We start from the raw sequence: 18,289 nt of genomic DNA on the forward strand, positions 1-18,289 counted from the left end.
AGGCACAGCACAGCCCTGTCATTACATTCCCTGCATTCTCCCAGCCACAGTTATATGTGTCAGCACCATAAACTATTCTTATAGCGTGTCATTGTGGGTAGCTCGTCTGATATATGATATGCCCCCCCCACCCCCGACTTCCATTACACCACTCATTCATTTACTACAGAGCCTCAGAACATGATTCACTGACAGAAAACGAAAATACTGAGGAAACTTATTCCAGTTCAGATCAGGACAAGTTGTTATATGCCCCAAACAGACATTAATTCACCAGTGTAATAGTGATACAGGGGTGTACAATGGCTGTATCACCAATAGTGTGAGGACTCCTCAGTATAAGTGAGAAGCTTGGTGTAATAGTGATACAGGGGTGTACAATGGGTGTATCACTAATAGTGTGAGGACTCCTCCGTATAAGCGAGCAGCTTATTTCTTTGTAAGGATATCAATATGCCTATCCCAAGCATGTTTACATTGTACTACTGTATTTGGGTCTACCACCTCTGTTGGGAGGCTATTCCACTTATCTACTACTCTTTCTCTGAAGTTATTCTTCCTCACATTTCCCCTGAATCTTCCTCCCTCTAGTGTCAGTGCATGTCCTCGTGTTCTGCTGCTCCTCTTCCTGTGACTAATGTCTCCCAGAATGTTTCTATCATGTCCCCCCCTTCCCTACTCTGCTTTAAAATATACATACAGACGTAGCACCCCTCATTCAGGCAGAGGCTGGTGAAACTAACGGCAGCTCCCCCCGGGTCCTCGCCGCCCTGTTCCGACTTTCACCCCCTCCCTAACCCTGCCCATCTCCCTGAAGCAGAGACTGGCAGGGTCCCGGCTCCCAGCCACCGAGAGACTGGGACACACGCGCGTAATAGTTTAATGGAGTCCCTGTCCACCGGTGCTCGCCAGAGTGGGCGTTCTGGCAGGCACAGGGCAAGGACAAGATATTTTAGTCTTTCCTGGTACGTTTTGTGATGTAGGCCATGCACCATTTTAGTTGCCCTTCTTTGTACAGTCTCTAATGTATTTATATCCTTCTGGAGATATGGCCTCCAGAACTGAACACAATACTCTAGGTGAGGTCGTACCAATGACCTATACAGTGGCATTATTACTTCTTTCTTTCTACTGCTGATACCTCTCCCTATGCAACCAAGCATCTGACTTGCCTTCTTCATTGCTTTGTTACATTGCTTTCCTTCCTTTAAGTCCCCTGAAATAGTGACACCTAGATCCCTCTCTTCCTCAGTAGTTTCCATTATAGTGCCATTTATACTATATTGAGTCTTTGGATTTCTGAGACCCAAGTGCATGATTTTGCATTTTTTGGCATTAAACTGTAGTTACCATTCTCTTGTCCATTCCTCTAATCTACCTCCTAGATCCTCAATCATTTGTTTTACCCCTCCTGGTGTGTCTACCCTGTTGCATACCTTTGTGTCATCTGCAAAAAGGCACATTTTACCCTCAATTCCATTTGCAATATCACCAATAAAAGGTATTAAAAAGCACCGGTCCAAGTACAGATCCCTGGGGTACTCGACTTGTAACCTTTCCCTCCTTTGACTGTACTCAGTTTACTACAACTCTCTTGTTTCTGTCCTGCAACCAAAATCTTAAACAATTTAACCATCTTGGAATCCAATCCCAAGCTTTCAAGTATATTTAAGAGTCTGCGATGTGGGACATTGTCAAAGCTTTACTTAAGTCTAGAAAAGCTACATCTACAGCCCCACCTTGATCTATTACTTTAGTCACCCAGTCATTAAAGTCAATCAGATTTGTTTGACATGATCTTCCCCCCGTAACCCCATGCTGTGTAGGATCCTGTAAATTGCTGGTTTTGAGCTATTCTACAACTCTTTGTTTAAAGACTCCCTCCATCAATTTCCCTACTCACTGGTCAGTAGTTGCCTACCTCTTCCTTGCTTCCACTTTTGTGAAGTGGGACTACATTCACTTATTTCCAGTCTTCTGGGATTACTCCAGTAGCTAGTGACTGGTTGAATAATTCTGTTATTGGTTTTACCAGCTCCCCTTTAAGCTCTTTTAGTATCCTTGGATGTATCCCATCTGGCCCCATTGATTTATCCACTTTCAGTTTTGAGAGTTCTGTGAGGACTTTCTCCTCTGTAAACTTACTGGATTCTCCCTCATATTTTTGAATATACTCGCAACTTAACCGTGGCCCTGATGTGTCCTGGGACAGGGACATTAGTGACACAGACACAGGACCATGTATGGGTTATATACAGCCAGGGAGGAGGCTTGAATTGATTTCCAATAGTGGGCAATCCGGATCATCCTGTATCTATTGCTGAATTATCTCATGAACGTGTTACAGGTGACACCTAATGAGCGGTTACATGACATCATACCTTCGTGATGGCTCCTGGGATAAGTCAGACATTAGTAACAGTCCTGTGTGGGGGACAATGTGGATCCCCAGTACGATCCCCAGTACGCAGACCTCCCACACTCTGGAGCGTTTCACGATTTACTGTCACACCGTCCCTTCCCATGGCACATTATAACCACTGAGAAAACCACCCTAGCACCCTGTTGTAGTCATATCTCCTCCTCCTATGAGCTTCCTGTAATAGAACCCCAGGTATGATAGTCACTTTATCTCTCTCCAAGACTGAGTATATATGGCCCGGAATTACCTCCGCACGTTTCCCTGCAACTCCCAGTACTTGCTGCACTCAATGGATAATTCCTGATCACAGGAAGGTTTTACACAATATACCTGGGGGACCTAATGCTGGCCAGCAGGATGGGGATTACCCCTTGTTAATCAGACATAGACGGAGTGCTGTTTGGGGGATTACTTAGTGCCAGAGTCACCTTTACTCCCCCAAAAGCACTTGGATTGCGTTCCACCTCAATGGTGATCAGGGCTCGTCCAGTACTTCTAACAGCCGCTCTCAGAGTGTGGCCATAAGACGCAATACAAAAGAGACACCGGTGGCAGTGGTCGCGAGGGAATAAGACAAAATGCGGTTTTCATTTGAAAAACTAAATGTGCAGGTTTTATTTGTGAGAAACAAAGTATAACCGGCTTTCTGAGGCCTATCAATAAATATAAAAAAATAAATAATTAAGGACAAATGTACAGCATTAACACTGAGATCCGCTCCGACATACAGACAAGGCACAGAGGAATAAGTTAGAATATTAACGGAAATGGGGACCGCGGAGACTGAACGGCGAAAGGCACTTGTCAGAAATATGAAGCCTCCCTTCAGGCGTGCTGCGCTACATACACCGTGTAGGGTTGTGCTGGATACAGGGTGCGACCTGCTCTCTGAGCCTCATTACATGGAGAACTCGCATAGAAGGGCTGGAAAAGATTGGCATGGCACTCCGGCCATATCATTAAGCGGCAAAGTCTGATAAGGCAATCGTATAATACAGGACACATCAGGCAGAGCACGCACACAGCAAACCAGCAGCAACCATCACAAAGGTCCCTGAAATGTGTCTCCTGGCTCGTACCATGTCAGCAAGGATGCAGCCGCGATGAAGAACAAAATTTGTCTTTTTTTATCCATGTTAAAATGTCAATTCTAGACGTGACACCAATGGCAGCCATGCAGACTAGCGGGAATGGCCCGAAGTAGGCTTGTTTCAGAATTGGCCAGATGTTTCTCCTCGCACACAGGGGCCAGGAGGCCACCGGGGGCCGCGGTGGACACCGACTCTGGTAACAGAGTGCTGCTTAATTTATAAGAAAATATATATTTATACAACAAGTGCTCGAGTCCAGCAAACACGCAGCATTCTGCAGTCAGAGCCCCTCATCGGCACATCACTGGCAAGAACTAGTTCTATCGTCCGTCCCCAGCGGCGGTGATGAGGAACGGAGCTCCTGAAATGCCTTGTTACATAGTGATCCTGGACCTCTCTCCTGGACTGTCCGAGAGCCACAGTACCTGCAGGTGGCCTCCCTGGCAGATCAGCACCACGTTATAAAGTCACATGGAGTAAAAAACTGCAGATCTGCATGACCAACGTGTGGGTGGATAACCGGAATGTGGCCTTTTACCGTGTCTGGTCCTCTGGATCCAGGTTTTGCAAATAGAGGAGCAACCGGTCACTGGTAACGGGGGCTGGAGCACCGGACTCCAACACGGTAGCAAACTACAAAATAGTTCCTCCAAGGATTACATATCAGTCCTGCCAGAGAGACCGTATTCAGATCGGGATTCCCATCTGACTGGCCTGTTCCTTGAGCCCCAGGATGCTGAATGCTACTCTCTTCTGGTGTCCTGGAAGGCGGATGCCCAATTGCTTGATGTCCCTGTTGGAGAGAGAATTTGGTTTAGCATCATGTGCTGATGGATCAGAGGTGGTCATCTGCTGGGACCCTGGACCTGCACTGTCCTTATACAGTGTAATGAACTCAACATAGCATTGTTCTACTATCACCCAAAATAAACGCATTCCATGGGAAAACATTATGGGCTTCTAGCAATCGCACCCATGCCAGATGGCGCAGCTGCTACGGGGAGGGGAAAGGGGCCTGGAGCTGGTGGGTCTCCCTCTTTGGGCACCATGGTTAGTCCTTCCAAGCATACGCAAGGCACAGCACCCCTCTACAAGAGGCTTTACCGCCAAGTGGAAAGGAGGCCTCTGATCGGTGTGGACAGGGCGGGGTCGGTAATCCGGCTGATCTCTAATTCCACCCCTGAATATGAGCCATGTCTACGTTTCATGGCGGGTCACTTATACAGCTACAGGGGTGGAGAACACTCACTCTTGGTTCATCAGAATGATCTTGTCCATGGAGTTGAAAGGTGAGGACATGAAGCAGTCGGTGTATTGTTGCATCTTGATGGACTCCAGCCATTCTGCAATGCTCCTAAAGGGCATCCCTTCTGACCCACTGGTGCTGGGCAGGCGTATGGAGATCCTACGGGGTGGACGGGAGAGTTTGGTGTCACAATCACAAATGATATATCATACAATATACAGAAGGAACCAGAATATAGAGATGGGAGACGTGTCGTCATCGGATGCTATACAGCGGTATAATCAGATTATATATAAAGCGCCAACTTTACCACACACTACGTAGATTATACCCACCTCGGGTCAAAATCCGCCAACGTCTTCAGGGATTCCGGGGCTCGGATTAGTTTATCCAGAATGCTGACTATGTCCGGGAACTTGGGGCGACGGTTGCGCTCCTGTTGCCAGCATTGCATCATCAGCTGATAGATGGCCGATGGGCAGTCCATTGGGGCCGGGAGACGGAAACCTTCGTTAATAGCCTTCATGACCTGCGGTGGACAAAGAATGAAGTTAGCGACACTGGTCAACCACGGAACCATAACACCCGTATCTGCGTTTCCGTGGAAATCCTACGTACTTCTTGGTTGGACATTTCCCAGTAAGGCCGTTCCCCGTATGACATTACTTCCCACATGACAATGCCGTAACTCCACACATCGCTGGCAGATGTGAATTTCCGGTAGGAGATTGCTTCGGGGGCGGTCCAGCGGATTGGGATCTTACCACCCTGTGGGAGAAGAGGGGCATTATTTTCAAAAAGTACTTTGAAGGGCAAATTCATCTAAAATCCAAGAATCCGCAGAATAGTTAAAGCCACCTATCATAATCCAAAAACAGCCACAGATACCAGGTCAGCTGCTAGTGGGCAGTACGGATGGTGTAACGGTTATATTACTGCCTCACAGCACTGAGGTCATGGGTTCTATCCCCACCATGTGTTATATATACGGGGCAGCACGGATGGTGTAATGGTTACATTACTGCCTCACAGCACTGAGGTCATGGGTTCTATCCCCACCATGTGTTATATATACGGGGCAGTACGGATGGTGTAACGGTTATATTACTGCCTCACAGCACTGAGGTCATGGGTTCTATCCCCACCATGTGTTATATATACGGGGCAGTACGGACGGTGTAATGGTTATATTACTGCATCACAGCGCTGAGGTCATGGGTTATATCCCCACCATGTGTTATATATATACGGGGCAGTATGAATGGTGTAATGGTTATTTTACTGCCTCACAGCGCTGAGGTCATGGGTTCTATCCCCACCATGTGTTATATATACGGGGCAGTATGGATGGTGTAATGGTTACATTACTGCCTCACAGCACTGAGGTTATGGGTTCTATCCCCACCATGTGTTAGATATACGGGGCAGTACGGATGATGTAATGGTTAGCATTACCGCCTCACAGCGCTGAGGTCATGGGTTCCATTCCCACCATGGCCTCAACTGTGCGGAGTTGGTATGTTCTCCCCATGCCTGGGTGGGTTTCCTCCGGGTACTCTGGTTTCCTCCCACAATCCAAAAATATACAGGTAGGCTAATTGCCTCCTAACAAAATTAACCCCAGAAGGTCTGTGTGTGCCTGTACATGTGGTAGGGAATATAGATTGTAAGCTCCACTGGGGCAGGGACTGATGTGAATGTTCAAAAATATTCGCTGTACAACACTGCGGAATATATGTGCGCTATATAAATAAATAATAATAGAGAGACCCAGATTCTATAGTTCTGCGCAGAGCTGGGACCACGTGTGAGCCGTTTGGTGGAACCTGGCTATACCAGAAGGGAATATTTGTACAGCCAGATGTCGTCTTTTTAATGCTACTCTGTTCTATAGCCTTGCCGGCGCACCTATGGCACCCTGCGATATCAATGGAAGCGCAACATCTTGGATCAGATTTGTGTGGAGCAAACTGGATCTCTAAGACTTCCGGCCACATGTTCTTGCAGTACTCACGCTGGTTGTGTAGGTGGCCTCTGGGTCATCTTCCAAGACCCGCGAAAGGCCGAAGTCGGAAACCTTGCAGACCAGCTGGCTGTTCACCAAGATGTTTCTGGCGGCCAGGTCGCGGTGTACATAGTTCATCTCCGAGAGATACTTCATACCGGCAGCGATACCTCTTAGCATGCCCACCAATTGGATGGCGTTGAACTCTCCGTCGTTATCCTGCAGGGAGAAAGCCAATAGTGTGAATGTATGTCCGATATATCGCACCACCCTCGCTGACATAATATAGGGTCTGTATGGCACAGGTCGATCCCTCCATGAATCAGGCCCCATGTTCTAAGCTAGAAGAGTGAGGTTACCTTCAGAAATTTGTCCAGGGCTCCGTTCTCCATGTGCTCGGTGATGATCATCATGGGTTTGTCTGTAGAGAGAAGGAGACGGGATGAGCAACATAAAATCACCACCCAACCCGAGTCACCGCAGGAGGGGCAGAGAGCGGCGGAGCCTTATCGCCTTACATTTAGAGACCACCCCTTCCAAGCGGATAATGTTGTGGTGGCAGAACTGTCCCATAATACTGGCTTCGCTCAGGAAATCCGTGCGCTGCTTCTCCGTGTACCCGGCTTTCAGCGTCTTAATGGCTACCGGAATCTCCTTCTTTCCCGGCAGCTTGAGGATCCCCTTATACACCTCTCCAAACTCCCCTGCAAGACAACGGCAACGTCAGGCCCAGCAGCAGGGGAACACTGTATCCTAGAACTGGTTCTAGAGCAGCGTGGTATGAAAACTCAACCGCCACAATGTCGGCACATAATTTAGGTCGCAAATCAATATGACCACATGGTAAAAATGACACTAGAATTCTGCTGTGGACCTTTTCATACCCCCTTATACATCAACTCCCCGGAAATAAAACCTTGTACGTCGTCACTAGTGGGGTCTCTTACCTGCGCCGATGACTTTCTGGCGAGTGACCGCATTAGGCGCAATCTCAGTGGTGAACTTCAGAACGGCCTTGTTGGGATCTTCGTACGTGTGTGGGTCAACGTAGGTCTTCAGAGGTTTCAGTTGTTCTGTAGAGAGCGGGAGGGAATGTGAGAAACGGTAAGGAGGAGAAAGCGCACAGTGCCCGTCCATCGGCCACAACGGAAGGCGTCTTACCGGATTTGGAGAAGTACACATCCTCGGGGGACTGGCGAGCGCGCCCATTCCGTCTGCTGCAATACAAAAAAGTAACGCGATATTAGTACTGCAGATTTACAAGGCGGAGGTAACGCACCAGGCGGGCATATCTGCTGGGGCCGAGGGGCAGTGAGAGCCACAGGTGTGACATAGGAGTATGGGGGACACCAGAATAATCCTGGGATACCCAGAGGGGGTGGGACAACGCTCACCTTCTGTGTAGGAGGATGGCGATCGTTATCACCATTATAATTAAGAGTACGCCAGCTGCTGCTCCTCCTATGATGGCGGCCTGACTGGTACCTTCTGGTTCTGCGGGAAGAATAAGACACATGACCAGTGTTCCACAGTAAAGGTTTTCTGCAGTGTAACAGACATTCGCATTTAGGAACAGCACCATTAATGTTCTCCTGCTGCTGGCTCTTTAACCCCCCCCCCCTCCCCCCCCTTATCTCTCAAGCAGAACTTGGGAGGTGAAGCTGCTCAACCAGACCTTCAGACAGCCGGACCGGCCCACCGACCGCTCTACCTATAAAAACCGACTGGCCTAAACTTACTGTAGTGTGCTGACCCCCACCCCGTCACCCGCAGCTGGGTCACATGAATTTCCCCAGTCCAGTCCTGCATACATAATATTAATATTCACCTGCTGGGAGAGTTTCAAATTCATACTCCATGCTATAGGTGCCAGATCCCTCTGGGGTTTGGGCCTGGACCCGCACCAGGTAGACTGTGCCGGGGGAAAGTTTGGGGAGAGTTACGGAATTGCCATCACATCGATGAACGGAGTAACTGTTCTCATCATTCTGGAACAGAAGGGGAGATGGTGAGGCTGGATCACACAGGGAGGAGGCAACAGGAGGTGCGGACAATACGAGGGAGGACCCCTACCTTCTTATTGTAGGCCACCTCGTACTTTAGGGCGCGGTTCTGCTGTCGAGGTGCAACCGTCCAGGACAGGCTCAGGGTGTCCTTACTGCGGCCATCCAAGTTCACAGAAGTCACTTTTGGGGGATCTGGAAGAGACAGATACTTAGACCATCTGCATACGGCACCATCACCGTGGCACACAGAGGGCCAAGCCGAGCCGGAACCCCACCGTACCTGTCTGATTGATGCTGACACGCAGGGACGTATAGCTGCGGCCTGATTTGGCGCTCGACACTCCGTTCCGTGCCTCCACGGTGAAGGTGTAGTTCAGGTGTGGCTCAAGCTCACTGACGGTCAATGCGGTGGACTTCAGGTGCTGAGGGTTCTCGGAGAAGCGTACGCTGGCGTCACAGGGCTGGCAATCTCCCTGCTCGGGCCAACACTGCTCACAGGTGACTGTGTAGGTGATATCCGCACGGCCTCCGGTGTTACTGGGCGGTAACCAGTGCAGCATAACCTTGGAGCCATCGCCCACCACACGAAGTTCCCGAGGAGCAGAAGGAGAACCTAGAACCAAGGAGTCCATTAGATATAACGCTCGAGAACAGTGTCCTCCCACTACACTCTCCCCCCATACCTCAGTCAGGCCTGTCACTGCTGTCTCCCCCATACCTCAGTCAGACCTGTCGCTACTGTCTCCCCCATACCTCAGTCAGACCTGTCGCTACTCTCCCCCTATACCTCAGTCAGGCCTGTCACTGCTGTCTCCCCCATACCTCAGTCAGACCGGTCACTGCTGTCTCCCCCATACCTCAGTCAGATCTGTCACTGCTGTCTCCCCCATACCTCAGTCAGACCTGTCACTGCTGTCTCCTCCATACCTCAGTCAGACCTGTCGCTACTCTCCCCCCATACCTCAGTCAGGCCTGTCACTGCTGTCTCCCCCATACCTCAATCAGGCCCGACACTACTCCCCCCCCCCCACCTCAATCAGGCCTGTCACTACTCCTTCCCCCATACCTCAGTCAGACCTGTCACTACTCCCCCCCCTCCCCCTAGCTCAATCAGGCCTGTCACTACTCCTTCCCCCATACCTCAGTCAGACCTGTCACTACTCCCCCCCCCACCTCAATCAGGCCTGACACTACTCCCCCCCCCCCCACCTCAATCAGGCCTGTCACTACTCCTTCCCCCATACCCCCCCATACCTCCGTCAGACCTGTCACTACTCCCCCCCTCCCCCTAGCTCAATCAGCCCTGTCACTACTTACTGGTGCAGGGAGAAGACATGGGGTCAACAGTAGCCCGAAAGAAGCCGTCTTGGCAAGGACAGGAAGTTGCGCCTTCGGATGAGAGCTCCGTGTGGTCCGGGCACTGCTGGCAGGGGCTGTCCGAAGTGTCGGCTTTGAAGAATCCAGGCTTACAAACTGGGGAGGAGAGACATGATAATGGGAAATACAAGGAATGGTCTGTCGCACAGATTCGCTTACTTGTGTAAATTTACCAACGCTCAGGCGTGCACACAGCTACAACACAGCACAGGGTAAGTGTTTACCACATGATCACGGAACTGCTGACGTATCCCAATTACACCCAAACCCTTCTGTGCAATGTCCGCTGAGCCCTGGAGGAGAGCGCCTGCTGCCTAGCTAACCCTGTGGCCACGCAGCAGGTGTCTGGGCAGTTAGTATATGTACAATGTCCGCTGAGCCCTGGAGGAGAGCTCCTGCTGCCTAGCTAACCCTGTGGCCACGCAGCAGGTGTCTGGGCAGTTAGTATATGTACAATGTCCGCTGAGCCCTGGAGGAGAGCGCCTGCTGCCTAGCTAACCATGTGGCCACGCAGCAGGTGTCTGGGCAGTTAGTATAAGTACAATGTCCGCTGAGCCCTGGAGGAGAGCGCCTGCTGCCTAGCTAACCCTGTGGCCACGCACCAGGTGTCTGGGCAGTTAGTATATGTACAATGTCCGCTGAGCCCTGGAGGAGAGCTCCTGCTGCCTAGCTAACCCTGTGGCCACGCAGCAGGTGTCTGGGCAGTTAGTATATGTACAATGTCCGCTGAGCCCTGGAGGAGAGCGCCTGCTGCCTAGCTAACCATGTGGCCACGCAGCAGGTGTCTGGGCAGTTAGTATATGTACAATGTCCGCTGAGCCCTGGAAGAGAGCGCCTGCTGCCTAGCTAACCATGTGGCCACGCAGCAGGTGTCTGGGCAGTTAGTATATGTACAATGTCCGCTGAGCCCTGGAAGAGAGCGCCTGCTGCCTAGCTAACCCTGTGGCCACGCAGCAGGTGTCTGGGCAGTTAGTATATGTACAATGTCCGCTGAGCCCTGGAGGAGAGCGCCTGCTGCCTAGCTAACCCTGTGGCCACGCAGCAGGTGTCTGGGCAGTTAGTATATGTACAATGTCCGCTGAGCCCTGGAGGAGAGCGCCTGCTGCCTAGCTAACCCTGTGGCCACGCAGCAGGTGTCTGGGCAGTTAGTATATGTACAATGTCCGCTGAGCATTGGAGGAGAGCGCCTGCTGCCTAGCTAACCCTGTGGCCACGCAGTAGGTGTCTGGGCAGTTAATATATGTACAATGTCCGCTGAGCCCTGGAGGAGAGCGCCTGCTGCCTAGCTAACCCTGTGGCCACGCAGCAGGTGTCTGGGCAGTTAGTATATGTACAATGTCCGCTGAGCCCTGGAGGAGAGCTCCTGCTGCCTAGCTAACCATGTGGCCAGGCAGTAGGTGTCTGGGCAGTTAGTATATGTACAATGTCCGCTGAGCCCTGGAGGAGAGCTCCTGCTGCCTAGCTAACCCTGTGGCCACGCAGCAGGTGTCTGGGCAGTTAGTATATGTACAATGTCCGCTGAGCCCTGGAGGAGAGCGCCTGCTGCCTAGCTAACCATGTGGCCACGCAGCAGGTGTCTGGGCAGTTAGTATAAGTACAATGTCCGCTGAGCCCTGGAGGAGAGCGCCTGCTGCCTAGCTAACCCTGTGGCCACGCACCAGGTGTCTGGGCAGTTAGTATATGTACAATGTCCGCTGAGCCCTGGAGGAGAGCTCCTGCTGCCTAGCTAACCCTGTGGCCACGCAGCAGGTGTCTGGGCAGTTAGTATATGTACAATGTCCGCTGAGCCCTGGAGGAGAGCGCCTGCTGCCTAGCTAACCATGTGGCCACGCAGCAGGTGTCTGGGCAGTTAGTATATGTACAATGTCCGCTGAGCCCTGGAAGAGAGCGCCTGCTGCCTAGCTAACCATGTGGCCACGCAGCAGGTGTCTGGGCAGTTAGTATATGTACAATGTCCGCTGAGCCCTGGAAGAGAGCGCCTGCTGCCTAGCTAACCCTGTGGCCACGCAGCAGGTGTCTGGGCAGTTAGTATATGTACAATGTCCGCTGAGCCCTGGAGGAGAGCGCCTGCTGCCTAGCTAACCCTGTGGCCACGCAGCAGGTGTCTGGGCAGTTAGTATATGTACAATGTCCGCTGAGCCCTGGAGGAGAGCGCCTGCTGCCTAGCTAACCCTGTGGCCACGCAGCAGGTGTCTGGGCAGTTAGTATATGTACAATGTCCGCTGAGCATTGGAGGAGAGCGCCTGCTGCCTAGCTAACCCTGTGGCCACGCAGTAGGTGTCTGGGCAGTTAATATATGTACAATGTCCGCTGAGCCCTGGAGGAGAGCGCCTGCTGCCTAGCTAACCCTGTGGCCACGCAGCAGGTGTCTGGGCAGTTAGTATATGTACAATGTCCGCTGAGCCCTGGAGGAGAGCGCCCGCTGCCTAGCTAACCCTGTGGCCACGCAGCAGGTGTCTGGGCAGTTAGTATATGTACAATGTCCGCTGAGCCCTGGAGGAGAGCGCCTGCTGCCTAGCTAACCCTGTGGCCAAGCAGCAGGTGTCTGGGCAGTTAGTATATGTACAATGTCCGCTGAGCCCTGGAGGAGAGCGCCTGCTGCCTAGCTAACCCTGTGGCCACGCAGCAGGTGTGTGGGCAGTTAGTATATGTACAATGTCCGCTGAGCCCTGGAGGAGAGCGCCCGCTGCCTAGCTAACCATGTGGCCACGCAGCAGGTGTCTGGGCAGTTAGTATATGTACAATGTCCGCTGAGCCCTGGAGGAGAGCGCCTGCTGCCTAGCTAACCCTGTGGCCAAGCAGCAGGTGTCTGGGCAGTTAGTATATGTACAATGTCCGCTGAGCCCTGGAGGAGAGCGCCTGCTGCCTAGCTAACCATGTGGCCACGCAGCAGGTGTCTGGGCAGTTAGTATATGTACAATGTCCGCTGAGCCCTGGAGGAGAGCGCCTGCTGCCTAGCTAACCCTGTGGCCACGCAGCAGGTGTCTGGGCAGTTAGTATATGTACAATGTCCGCTGAGCCCTGGAGGAGAGCGCCTGCTGCCTAGCTAACCCTGTGGCCAAGCAGCAGGTGTCTGGGCAGTTAGTATATGTACAATGTCCGCTGAGCCCTGGAGGAGAGCGCCTGCTGCCTAGCTAACCCTGTGGCCAAGCAGCAGGTGTCTGGGCAGTTAGTATATGTACAATGTCCGCTGAGCCCTGGAGGAGAGCTCCTGCTGCCTAGCTAACCCTGTGGCCACGCAGCAGGTGTCTGGGCAGTTAGTATATGTACAATGTCCGCTGAGCCCTGGAGGAGAGCGCCTGCTGCCTAGCTAACCCTGTGGCCACGCAGTAGGTGTCTGGGCAGTTAGTATATGTACAATGTCCGCTGAGCCCTGGAGGAGAGCGCCTGCTGCCTAGCTAACCCTGTGGCCACGCAGCAGGTGTCTGGGCAGTTAGTATATGTACAATGTCCGCTGAGCCCTGGAGGAGAGCGCCTGCTGCCTAGCTAACCCTGTGGCCACGCAGCAGGTTTCTGGGCAGTTAGTATATGTACAATGTCCGCTGAGCCCTGGAGGAGAGCGCCTGCTGCCTAGCTATCTGGTGGGTTATTATACGTATAATGGAATTTGCAGAGATGTTGGACACATTGCAGACACTAAGCCCTTCCAAGGACTGTCCCGAGCGGTGGATTAGGCCTGCGAGCGAGGATGAGGGACATTTCCTTGTGTCACCTCTAAACAGCCAAATTGCGTCATCTTCCCTCTGCTGCAACAAGCAAGCACCTCGTTCCAGAGGTGTGTGTTCCATCACCCCACCAGAGGCCTTTATAGGTGCAGCCAGTACGACCAGTTCCTCCGCAATCTTCTCCTAGACACGAGCGGTTCCTAGGACCATACACTCTGTCTGGCTCCCATGCCCTCCTTTCCAGGGTTATAATATAAAGGAGGGGGGGGGGGGTGCTGGGATTTCATTCTGCATAGCCCCAGAAGTTGGCCTTGGTTTTTCCCGACAGGCATTTTAATATAGTGCCTAGACAGGTAATGCAATTCGCTCATTTTAAAATGCTTTAACAGTAAGCGCGGCTGGAAGAGTCGCCAAGACGCTGCTCACCGCAAACGAGAAACAGATGTAGATCTGCAAAGTTACAGGAGGAAGTTCCGGAGTCCAGACAATAAACGTCATCGGTGAGTCCACCGCCTGGGGCCACCAGAAGCACCATGGTGTCCTCTGTCTGTGTTATAGTAAGGAAGATGCAACAAGAAAGAGATCAGAGGGAGACGCAGGATTACAGGAGCGACCCCCGGCTTCCATTCTCTCTGCACCCCGGGAGGGGATGTAGAGTGGTGGGGAGGAGGCGCTGGGAGGATGGCTGTTTTTGTCCTTAAAATAAACCTAGGCTTCCTGACGGCAGCTGAGGCCAACATGAAATGCCGCCGGAAGGACACTGAAAAGTTTTTCTAGTTAAATTCCAGATAACGGAGAACGTCAAATCTACAGTATTCCTCCAAACGTATAATTCCGGAGGGGGCGGAACCCGACAAGTTCCGGAAAAAGTGACCGGGGCTTATAGCTCTTCCCCGATACCTTATTTACATTCAGCAACAGAAAAAGTTTTAGGCCTTAATATCGTTTTCTAGAACACGACAAAGATGGCTTCCGGGGCTCATCCACAATAGAGACCCTGCCATCGCTCTCCAGAACGCCAGTTTTCTCCGCTCGGATTGATGGGGTCAATGGAACCCCTTGACCCGACTTGTCGCAGGAGTAGCATAAAGGGCACATTCTGCACAGCAGACCGAGGAGTCGTCATTGTGCGCAGGACAATGGGGGGAATAAAGCGAGGGGGGGTCTGGGAGCATCTGCCAGCAGCAGGGAGGCCCTCGTGACTCCAGCGAATCCAACGCCGCTCTCCAAGAGCATTCTTATACGAGGACTCCCGTATCCGTGGGAAATGGCTCTATAGAGACGCATGCATTGTCCTAGACATTCATCAAAGGATCAAGGGTCTCTCTCCCCCCCAGTACTGAGGGGTGGGCATTGTACAGCAACACACCGCACTCTCTGTGTATCCAGGAGGCTCCCAGGCCTGGCAACGTTCCCGAGGTATCGCTGGTGGCGGATCTGGACAGATCCATTACCTGCTCAGCTGGAACCGAGGAGGAGACGGACGAGAATATACCAGAGAGACCCATTATGCTGTAGCCAGACCAGGAACACAAAGACTAAATCCCCCCACACACACACTGCCGCACGCATACACACACATACACACTGCTGCACACACTGCCGCACGCACACACACACACACACACACACATACACTGCTGCACACATACATACACACTGCTGCACACACACACACACACACATATACACTGCCTGCCGCATGCACACACACACTGCCGCACGCACACACACTGCTGCACAAACATACATACACACACCTATACACTGCCTGCCGCATGCACACACACACACTGCCGCATGCACACACACAGCCATACATGCACACACACTGCCGCACTGCTGCACAAACATACATACACACACACACATATACACTGCCTGCCGCATGCACGCGCACACACACACACAGCGCAGCACACACTGCCATACATGCACACATACATAAACACTGCTATACACATGCACACATACATAAACACTGCCTGCAGCATGCACACACACACACACACACACACACACACACACACTGCTATACACATGCACACCTACACTCCCATACATACACACACATACACACTGCCATACACATACATATACACTGCCGGCAGCATGCATGCACGCACACACACACACAGCCGCACGCACACACATACATACACACACACACATATACACTGCCTGCCGCACGCGCACACACACACACACACACACACATAGCTGCACAAACATACATACACACACATATACACTGCCTGCCGCATGCACGCACACACACACTGCCGCATGCACACACACACACATACATATACACACTGCTGCACACACACACATACACACTGCTGCACAAACATACACACACACACACACAGCCGCACGCACACACACACATACACACTGCTGCACAAACATACATACACACACATACACATACATATACACTGCCGGCAGCATGCATGCACGCACACACACACACACACACTGCCGCACAATGGGGCCTGAAGGAGAAATGCAATATCACAGATGTATTATAAGAACGCTTGTGGCCGGAGATTACTGCGCTAGTCCGGGCCGCGTCCCATGGATAATACAATCCTCCTACTTGTGGAACGTGTCAGAGATTCCTATGAATAATGGCAATGGTGAATCAGCCGGCAGGAAGGGGGCCGGGGTGTTACCACACTCATCAACTCACTCAGCACATAAGTGTTAGAAATCCCCCCTCTGACAAAGACAGAACAGCAGCTGTAGCTGGGGTAACACTGACCGGGCCGGGGCAGAGAGCGTGGGGGCAGAGAGAGCCTGGTGCAGAGAGCGTGGGGGAAGAGAGCGCCTGGGGCAGAGAGCGTGGGGGAAGAGAGAGCGCCTGGGGCAGAGAGCGTGGGTGAAGAGAGGGCCTGGGCAGAGAGCGTGGGGGCAGAGAGAGCCTGGTGCAGAGAGCGTGGGGGCAGAGAGAGCCTGGTGCAGAGAGCGTGGGGGCAGAGAGAGCCTGGTGCAGAGAGCGTGGGGGAAGAGAGCGCCTGGTGCAGAGAGCGTGGGGGAAGAGAGAGCGCCTGGGGCAGAGAGCGTGGGTGAAGAGAGGGCCTGGGGCAGAGAGCGTGGGTGAAGAGAGGGCCTGGGGCAGAGAGCGCCTGGGGCAGAGAGCGCCTGGGGCAGAGAGCGCCTGGGGCAGAGAGCGCCTGGGGCAGAGGGCGCCTGGGGCAGAGGGCGCCTGGGGCAGAGAGGGCCTGGGGCAGAGAACGTGGGGGCAGAGAGGGCCTGGCGCAGAGAACGTGGGGGCAGAGAGGGCCTGGCGCAGAGAACGTGGGGGCAGAGAGGGCCTGGCGCAGAGAACGTGGGGGCAGAGAGGGCCTGGCGCAGAGAACGTGGGGGCAGAGAGGGCCTGGCGCAGAGAACGTGGGGGCAGAGAGGGCCTGGCGCAGAGAACGTGGGGGCAGAGAGGGCCTGGCGCAGAGAATGTGGGGGCAGAGAGGGCCTGGCGCAGAGAACATGGGGGCAGAGAGGGCCTGGCAGCGCCTGGTGCAGATAACGTGGGGACAGTTGATGTGGTCGCACAGGGGCCTCTGCACTCTAGTGAATTAGGGGGATTATCTCAGACAGCGGCAGGGGACTGGTCTCAATTCGTCAATTACACAAACGCTAAATTGCAAGCTCTGGGAACAATTGTAAGCTTGCGAGCAGGGCCCTCCTACCTCTGACTGTCTGTAAATACCCTGTTTATTGTATCACTGTCTCCTTTGTAAAGCGCAATGGAATCTGCTGCGATATAAGACACTGTTAATAAATAAATAATAAATATCAAGCGCTGTTTGATAATCCCCAAATCTACCGACAGGTACCCACCAGCCTGTACAAGGTTCCTGAGTGTTACCTGAAAGGAGCTAAAACCCCTCCCTGTCTCCAGGGCAAGGACTGGATGAAACAGCTGGTAGGAGTAGAGCTACCCCCCCCCCCCCATGCCTTGAGGCTTGGAGTGCAGCCCCCCCCCCCCCCCCCCCCACACACACACACACACACAAATGACCTCTAACTCCAATTTGTTATACAGAAGACAAACATTTGCAATACTGAAAGGAGGCCGCAGCCTATATGAGAATCACCAGCCTGGACCTGCACCAAAATGGCCAAATCACGGATGGGTAGGAGGGCGGTCAGCATCGGAATCTGGATAAGTAAGAGCCCCCTGTGTGTGATTTACTGACCAGCTGGGTGTACACACAGTATATAAGGAGAAGAGTGCAGCTAACACTGGGAGAACACTTCAGAGTGCGGGAGAGGAGGAGGGACAGGTTGCCTGGGATTAGGGAGTGCTGGGGCTGCGGGGGAGGAGCAGGGACAGATTGCCTGGTATTAGGGATTGAGGGGGGGGGGGGGGACGACACATATTGCCTGGGATTAGGGAGTGCTGGGGCTGCGCAGGAGGAGGGGGGCAGATTGCCCGGGATTAAGGAATGCCGGGGCTGCGGAGGAGGAGGAA

General features: G+C 52.6%; 1 protein-coding gene across 1 annotated transcript in view; it reads right to left on the bottom strand.

The window, feature by feature from the left end:
- Nucleotides 1-3,006: 3,006 nt before the first annotated feature.
- Nucleotides 3,007-18,289, bottom strand: part of EPHA2 (EPH receptor A2) — a 31,398-nt gene continuing 16,115 nt past the window's right edge. The window contains exons 4-17 of the mRNA XM_083161829.1: nt 10,088-10,243; nt 9,051-9,383; nt 8,838-8,962; nt 8,593-8,752; nt 8,159-8,258; nt 7,926-7,981; nt 7,712-7,837; nt 7,283-7,468; nt 7,124-7,185; nt 6,774-6,983; nt 5,378-5,527; nt 5,095-5,288; nt 4,763-4,918; nt 3,007-4,306 (exon numbers count right to left, since the gene is read on the bottom strand). Of these exons, the coding sequence (XP_083017955.1) occupies nt 4,201-4,306; nt 4,763-4,918; nt 5,095-5,288; nt 5,378-5,527; nt 6,774-6,983; nt 7,124-7,185; nt 7,283-7,468; nt 7,712-7,837; nt 7,926-7,981; nt 8,159-8,258; nt 8,593-8,752; nt 8,838-8,962; nt 9,051-9,383; nt 10,088-10,243 (2,120 nt within the window). The 3' untranslated portion in view covers nt 3,007-4,200. The remainder of the gene's footprint in view (nt 4,307-4,762; nt 4,919-5,094; nt 5,289-5,377; nt 5,528-6,773; nt 6,984-7,123; nt 7,186-7,282; nt 7,469-7,711; nt 7,838-7,925; nt 7,982-8,158; nt 8,259-8,592; nt 8,753-8,837; nt 8,963-9,050; nt 9,384-10,087; nt 10,244-18,289) is intronic.

Source organism: Crinia signifera, chromosome 19, assembly GCF_055691185.1.
Source record: "Crinia signifera chromosome 19, ASM5569118v1, whole genome shotgun sequence".
In the NCBI taxonomy this organism is placed as follows: Eukaryota; Metazoa; Chordata; class Amphibia; order Anura; family Myobatrachidae; genus Crinia; species Crinia signifera.